This window comes from Chiloscyllium plagiosum, chromosome 27 (genome assembly GCF_004010195.1).
Source record: "Chiloscyllium plagiosum isolate BGI_BamShark_2017 chromosome 27, ASM401019v2, whole genome shotgun sequence".
Lineage (NCBI taxonomy): Eukaryota > Metazoa > Chordata > Chondrichthyes > Orectolobiformes > Hemiscylliidae > Chiloscyllium > Chiloscyllium plagiosum.
Genome location: NC_057736.1, coordinates 46,727,428 through 46,735,933, shown reverse-complemented (window position 1 = coordinate 46,735,933; position 8,506 = coordinate 46,727,428). Strand labels below are relative to the sequence as shown.

Genomic DNA, 8,506 nt, shown 5'->3' with positions numbered 1-8,506 from the left:
TCTCCTTATAACTTGAATTCTCCATTCTTAGCAACATTTTGGTAAATCTCTCCAGCTTAATAATAACCTCCCTATAACAAGGTGACCAGAACTTGGCACAGTACCCCAGAGCAGGCCTCACCAACATTCTGTACAACCTCAACATAATATCCCAACTCCAATATGTAAGGTCTGAGCAATTAAGGCAAGCTAAATGCCTTCTTAACTACCCTGTCTATACGTGATGCAATCTTCAAAGAATTACGTACTGGAGTCAGGAGACATTGTCAGGCAAGTTCAAAAGGTATTGCTAACTTCAGAAGACGCAGTGCAATGTTTTACGTTAAATATGATTTTAAAACAGGAATTTATGCTTTGTATAGAAAAGGTGACGATTAAATGGACCACGATTTTGAAATCAGAATATTGCTCACCTGCATTAGACTCCTGGTTGACTAGATAGAGTGCTGTTCTATTTTATACAGTCTTGAAATTCTGATTTTACTATTTCAACTGTGCTTTGATATTATCATCGACATTGTAGATCATGTGTTCAGCCTTGGAAGCAATTGAACCAACTGCCATCTACTTGACTACTTTATGGACTTTCACGCAGTCAGCTCTGAAAGTGTTCATGACACTGTTGTGAAATGGAATCTAATTATGAACAGTTGGTTCAGCTGCAATAGTCACTAATGCATTTTTAAATTATCAATTCATTGTGTGTAGGTGCCCTGGCGAGGTCAGCATTTATTGTCCAATCATATTTGCCATTAAGAAGCAGATGGTAAGATGCTGAACTATCATTTTAATGCACTGATAGAGAAGGCATAGTGATATAATCCTAAATCAGAATGGTGTATGGGATGAATGAGAGAGTACAGGTGATGGTGTTTCCATGTAGATGGTATAGAACATAGAACAATACAGCACAGAACAGGCCCTTCGGCCCATGATGTTGTGCCGAACATTTGTCCTAGCTTAAGCACCCATCCATGTACCTATCCAATTGCTGCTTAAAGGTCGCCAATGATTCTGACTCTGCCACTCCCACAGGCAGCGCATTCCATGCCCCCACCACTCTCTGGGTAAAGAACCCACCCCTGACATCTCCCCTATACCTTCCACCCTTCACCGTAAATTTATGTCCCCTTGTAACACTCGGTTGTGCCCGGGGAAAAAGTTTCTGACTGTCTACTCTATCTATTCCCCTGATCATCTTATAAACCTCTATCAAGTCACCCCTCATCCTTCGCCGTTCCAACGAGAAAAGGCCGAGAACTCTCAACCTAGCCTCGTACGACTTCCTCTCCATTCCAGGCAACATCCTGGTAAATCTTATTAATTCAGCAGCTCTTACTTTGAGAGCAAGCAAGTAATCATGACACCGAGTGCTCATTAACAGGCTGACATGATGCTGGAAGAATACAAAATGATGGCAGTGACATTGGAATACAAAACTGGTCCAACAACTAGCAATTTTGTGCAGGAGAGCTACAGTGCTTCGAAGCCACCCCATGATTGAATCGCTGGAAACATTACAGACAATGATGTCCTTCAAACTATGGTACAGTGGCTTTACTACTGAACTGAAGCTATGCACTTGAAACTTCTTGTTTGTTTATGCAAATAAAACAGTCATAAAAGCCCAAGGAGACATTGAAATAAAAGGCATTGTAATCTGATCAAGTTGTTCAAATTCCAAATAAAATTCATCCCCAGACGTTATCGCTCCAATCTCCAGTTAGTAAATGATTAAGTGCATAACTTGAAGTAACATACACAAGTCATATTCAACAATTCCACCCAATCTCAGTTTAGATTTGAACCAGCTTACAACCGCCTCTGAGCCAAGAGACCAGGTTGAGAAGTGTGTCATACCACAACTGAACAGGTTAATTAAAAATAAATGAAAGAAGTGAGTGCAGAGAATCATAGCACCTTTGTGTTGCTGAGGTGTTTATCACCTCATTGGAAGGTTAAACAACCCTGTGCCATATTGAAGCCAGACCCACAAAGCCTTAGCATTCATATCTGAACGCATGTGCAATAATATACAACTACTGCGATGTGCTTTCTGCTCTGACAGAGAGAGCCGACATTGGAGACTGAGCTTCCCTCCTAGGTCACAGCACTGTGAAATGTCCACACTTGCTCCACTGTTTTGGCTGGGATTGACACTTACCATCTTCTGTAAGCTATGTATTCCAGATTTATTGCAACCGCAATTGCGTCAACCACCACTTCACTTCCCGTGGGCTTTTTGATCAAAAGCATGTCACAGAGTAGCAGAGAATAGGATTACTTTTACTTTCAATTCACTTACCTGTAGGGGAAGAGAAAAAAAAAGCTTTGAGTGATTGAATCATGAACTAAATAATCACTTCAGACAATCAACAAATTCAACATGGCTGTCAGAGAGAAATAGAGAGATAGGAGAGGTTGTTGAACCAACAGGCTTGCTTTGGGTAAAATCAGCTAAACAAAATATGTGGGGTTTCAGAATGACATGATGTTTGCTGGGCCCTGATACGACTAGAACAAATTGACACAGTTTAAAAATGAGGAGTCTCCCATTTAAGGCAGAGCAGAAGAAAAACTTTTTCCCCTTAGAAGGTAATTCTGTTCCCCAGAGAAGAGTGGAAGCAAGGTCAGTGAACATTTTTAAGGGTAAGTTGGACCCGTCAATCAATAACCTAAAGGACAAGGGAGAACATTCAGCAAAGTAGGAGGCCTGAAACAGATCACTTAAAATGGTGCAGCAGGCTCGAGGGACTGAATAGCCTCCTCTTGCTCCTAACATGTATATCTGTACGGTTAGTTGGTCAGTAAGGAGCCTCGAGGCTTGACGGTAGGTGAGACAATTGAAGATGCAAGACAACTTGACTTTGCCAATCCGCCAGGGCTCATTAGGGCTGAGGTCTTGTTGGGATATTACTGCTGAGGTTCTGAGCTGAACACCAACCCTCTCCCCAACCTAACCTTAAACACTAAGCAGCAAATTTGCATCCAATTATTCAACTCATGGCCACCCTTTCCAGTCTGCAACCGAGTGGTTGCCAGACAGTGCTCACTGCAGTAAAATAATTGCTTCCTCCTTCTTCCTCTTTACAAGACATTCAACCTCCCTCGTCAACCAAGGTTCCCTCACACGACCATCTCTTTCCTGCCTGACAGGTACATACATATCAAGGACACGTCGTATCTGTTCCTTGAAAAAGTTCCACATTTCCATGACATTCTTCCCTGACAGCCTATGCTCCCAACTTATGCTCCTCAGTATGGCTCATAGGTTTGGAAGGTTCTGTCTATGGAATCTTAGTGAGTTGCTCAGTATATCTTATTGATGATACCCACTGCTGCCACTGTGAATTGAAGATGAAGGGGAGTGAATGTTGAAGGTGGATGATCTGATGCCAGTCAAGCAGGCTGCTTTGTGCTGGACAGTGTCAAGCTTAAGTGTTGTTGCAGCTGCACTTGTGCAGTGAGGAGTATTTCAAGACTTGTAGATGGTGGACAGACTTTGGGGAGTCAGGTAGTGAGTTACACATCACAGAATCCCCACTCCTGTTTATGTGGCAGGTCCAGTTCAGTTTTTGTTTGACGTTAACTCCCTTGATAATGACAGTGAAGGATTCATATACGGTAATGTCATTGAATGTCAGGTGGTAATGGTTAGATTTTCTCTTGTGGGAGATAGTCATTGGCTGGGAGTTGTGTGGCATGAATGTTACTTGCCACTCATCAGCCAAAAGCTGACTGTTGTTCAGATCTTATAGCGTTTGAACACAGACTGCTTCATTATCTAGGGAGTCATGAATAATTCTGAACATTGTGCAATCATCAGTGAACATCTTCACTTCTGACTGAATCATGGAGGGAAGGTCATTGATGGAGCAGCTGAAGGTATTGGGCCTAGGACATCATCCTGAGGTTCTGGGCTCTTGTGGTGCAATGGTTGTGTCCCTACCTTAGGCCAGAGGCCTGGGTTCAAGCCCACCTACTCCAAAGATGCATCATAATGTATCTTTCTACCCTGAGGAATTCCTGTAGAGATGTCCTAAGCTGAGATGACTGACATCTAACAAACATAACCACCCTCCTCTGTGCCAGGTATGACATCAACCAGCAGAGAGTTCTCCCCCTGATTCCTACTGACTGCAGTTTTGCTTGGGCTCCTTGGTTAAGTACAGTCTAGATGTTCTGTACCCCTGGAGTTCAGATGTTACTCCATGTTCAGATAAAGCTATAGAAATTAGGAGCTCAGTGGACTTGGGAGCAGGTCATTGCTAGGTAAGCACTGTGATTGACCCCTTCTTATGAAAGCAGTTGTTTTATTGTAACATCTGCTTTGTAACTTATAATGTGGTTTACAGTTTTAAATCAAAAACCTTCTTTACTAATCCCTGACAAACACTGATTATTAGATTACTATCAATATGGCTGAGAGTGTGTTGCTGGAAAAGCACAGTAGGTCAGGCAGCATCCGTGGAGCAGGAGAATCAACATTTTGGACATAAGCCCTTTATCACGAATAAGGCTGATGAAGGGCTTATGCCCGAAACAGCGATTCTCCTGCTCCTCAGATGCTGTCTGACCTGCTGTGCTTTCCCAGCACACTTTCGACTCAACTCCAGCATCTGCAGTCCTCACTTTCTCCTGATCAATAATATGTAGTCTGCCTGCCTTGCCATCTACCCCCCTCCATTACCATCTCAGCCCTGCTCAGGAGGTGGCATATCAGACCTGCCACTGGGTAGTCCATGCAAAGGCAGCAACAGGATTGTAGTTTTGGGAAATCTCTCTCCCCAGGATTACTTCCTCAAAGGGGACAATCCACGCATTGTTAGCTAGTGCTTGCTGCCAACTGGATAATCAGGCTCCAGTGTTGTTATCTTATGGCCAGCAGCCGCAACAGCAGCAGCACCAAAGCTGCATGTGAGAGTGTAATTTGGAGAGACAGTTTATAAATGGGTCCTGCCATTGACTCAGCAAATTCCCACCTTAAAAAAACTGCAAGGAAATTAAAATTCCTGGATTCAAGAAATAATATTTTTCCTAACCATTTCCTACTGGATGAACCAGACTGAATAATTTCCAAGGAGAAGTTATACATTCCTGTCTTCAGATTCCATTCAACAAACACTTCTTTCAGGTTAGCTGCTCAGTCAATGTTCTCAACTTACTGCTCACTAACGAGAAAGACAGGGAACCATTGATCCTACATCATTGAACCACTGGCACCTGGCCAGAACATGATCACCACAACAGGGCACTGGCTACAACTCATGCTATAGAAGTGAAATAATTAGATAACTTGAACTCATGCTGAAAAAGTGAAATAATTAAGTAACTTGAACAAAGCTTTGAGATAACAGTGGGAGGTTTGTGCATTTTTGAGCCCTGCTTCTTTTGTTTGAAGCTCCTCAGTTGGACACGTTTCCCAGAGATGACAGAAATAAATTCTGGAAACTAAGAATGAAAGTAACTATTTTCTTTTTGTTTGCAATTTCAATCCCAGTCCTCCAAAGTCCCTCTTGAGTAAAATGGAAATACAGTCAGTTCTTCTATGACACGATAGTCGCATTCTTGTACAACCCTATGTCACAGAAGAATCGTGCTTTAGAAGTGTTTAAAGTGTTGGCACTGTGATCATTCACAGCCAACACACATTGTAAAAGTTTGCACTTTCAAAACTGCGTCCCCAATTCGTCAACTGCATTACATCGAATTAGTGTTGATGAAACATGCATTACAACAGAACGATCTGTACAACTAAACTTCGGTCCGCACAATAAAATGACTTCTTTAAACAAGACTAAATCTCAAAACCAGCTATTAATGTGGTACTGTGAGCAGGAATGCTGCAGATTCCACAAGTAAATATTGACTTGAAATACTTACAGCCTTGCCTCTGGGTCCTGGAGGTCCTGTTTCACCGGACATTCCTCTGTCGCCCTTGGAAAAGAAAAACAAATGACTTTTTGTTTTAATTTACTCAAGAGACAAAGGCATCACTGACGGGGCCAACATTTATTGTCCATCCCTAGTTGCCCTTACGAAGCTCATAGCTGCCTTTTTGAACCATTGCAGTCCATGTGCTGTAGGCACAAGTAGGACATGGCACTTAGAGAGACAATGCCAGGATTTTGACCCAGTGACAGTGAAGGAATGGCAATGTTAATTCAGGATGGTGAGTGTTCCCATGTATCTGTCACCCTTGTCCTTCTAGATCTTAGTTGTTGTAGTTTGGAAGGTGCTAAGGGCTTTTGGCTAATTTCTGCATCATGTACATGGTTCATACTGCTGCTACTGAGCATTGGTGGTTGAGCATGTGAATGCTTGCAGGTGTGGTGCCAATCAAGCAGGCCGCTTTGTCCTGGATGGTGTCAAACCTCTTGAATGTTTGTGGAGCTGCACTGATCCAGGCAAGTTGCGAGTATTCCCTCACATTCCTGACTTGTACCTTATAGATATTGGGCATACTTTGGGAATTAGGGAGATGAGTTACTCGCTGCAGTATGCTGTAGTGTTTGCAGGTGTAACAAAATAGGGAAGAACAACCTTCAAGTAAACAGGTCCTATGGCCAAGGAGAGTTCATTGTCAATTCAGACTAATCAGAGTCTTCAGTATGGCAGGGAAATGCATGAAGGAACATTGGTTGCCTTGAGTCTTGATTTCGTGATATTAATTGTATTTGAATCTATACAACACTAAAGTTCTGTTGACTGAATTGAGGTCTTTTTACAGGAAAGATGAAGAATTTGACACTTGCTTACTGAGTCATAAAGTAGGGAAGGAATTATAGAAAAAATTTTGTTCAAGCAAAGTTAACATTAAGGCAGTTAGAAAACGTTCAGAGACGGTTCATGACTAGAATGAACAGTTTATTTCATGAAGATCAGGAGTAGGTCATTCAGTCCACTGAACCTGCTCTTGATTAGATTACTTACAGTGTGGAAACAGGCCCTTTGGCCCAACAAGTCTACACTGACCCTCCAAAGAGCAACCCACCCAGACCCATTCCCCTACATTTACCCCTTCGTCTAACACTACAGGCAATTTAGCATGGCCAATTCACCTAACCTGCACATTTTTGGACTGTGGAGGAAACTGGAGCAACTGGAGGAAACCCACGCAGACATGGGGAGAATGTGCAAACTCCACACAGTCAGTTGCCTGAGGTGTGAATTGAACCCGGGCGTCTGGCAGTGTGAGGCAGCAGTGCTAACCACTGAGCCACCGTGCCACCCATAAATTCCACCATTCAATAACATTATGGTTGACCTGACAGTGGCCTCAACTCTTAATTCCTGCCAAACTCTCAATGTTTGACTCTTTTGTCATCAAGAAATTATTTTCTTCAGCCTTAGAAATGTTCAAAGATCCTCCCTCACCTTTTTTGGGAAAAGTTCGAAACACGCATAAATCACAGAGAAAAATATTCCTCATTCCTCGATTGCATCCTACGGTTCTAGTTTCCCCTACCAAGTGAAATATCCTTTCTGATTCTGTCCATCCACCTTGAAGAGTGAACTGATTGGGCCTATATCCTTTGGAGAAAGAAACTGGGTCGATCTTATCAAAATATGCAACATTCTGAGAGGTTTTGACAGGATGGATAGGGGGAGGATGTTTCCAATTGTGCAGAAGCAAGAACTAGGGAACACATTTTAAGGATAAGGGGTCTCCATTTAAAGACTAGCACATGTACAGTCTTATTCTGTCACAGGGCTGTTAGCCTGTTGAATTCTCGTCCCTAGAGAACAGAGAAGTGGGTTATTGAATAGATTCAAGGCTGAATTAGATAGGTTTTGATGGATAAGGGGGTCAAGGGTTATGGGGGAGGGCAGATAGAGCAGTGGAGCTGAGGCCACAGCCAGATCAGCCATGATCTAACTGGATGGTGCAGCAGGGTCAAAGGACTGACTGGCCTCATCTTGCTCCTATGTTCTATCACTGGAATCCCATGTTAGCATATATTTGGAGTTACAGCACACCCCACTGTACGCTCTGGGCAGTTTAGCAGATATAGTTCCACAGCACAGGGACAAGCTGTAAATAAGTCACAAGCACACAAGATTGTTCTGCACACAATCTGTAAAACAGTTAATGGTTACTATAGCGAAGAATCACTGACTTTTTCAGATTATTCTGGAGTCTATAGAAAATAACCATCAATCTCCAGAGACTCCAATGCAAATTGTGTACGTTTTGGGCAATTTTAAAAATATTCAGGACTGAGTGTGAAAATGTTGCTTGGTTGACAGTCAGAAATCATCCAGTCAGATGAGGTACTTTTTCAATTTGTCTGGGAAGGCAGGGGGCGAGACGGCACCACCTACTCTCTACATCCACTAATCCTCATCACTCAGCCATTACACCCATCAACCGCCCGGCCCACCCTCCATACCCCTCCGCCCCAACCGCCCGGCCCACCCTCCATACCCCTCAAATCCATCCGCCCGGCCCACCCACCCTCCATACCCCTGAATCCCAATTGCCGGCCCACCCTCCATACCCCTC

General features: G+C 43.1%; 1 protein-coding gene across 1 annotated transcript in view; it reads right to left on the bottom strand.

Annotated features, from left to right (window-relative positions):
- The window catches only part of LOC122563395 (collagen alpha-2(IX) chain-like), a 123,937-nt gene that overhangs the window by 2,807 nt on the left and 112,624 nt on the right, over positions 1 to 8,506 (bottom strand). The window contains exon 21 of the mRNA XM_043717134.1: positions 5,884 to 5,937. Within this exon, the coding sequence (XP_043573069.1) occupies positions 5,884 to 5,937 (54 nt within the window). The remainder of the gene's footprint in view (positions 1 to 5,883; positions 5,938 to 8,506) is intronic.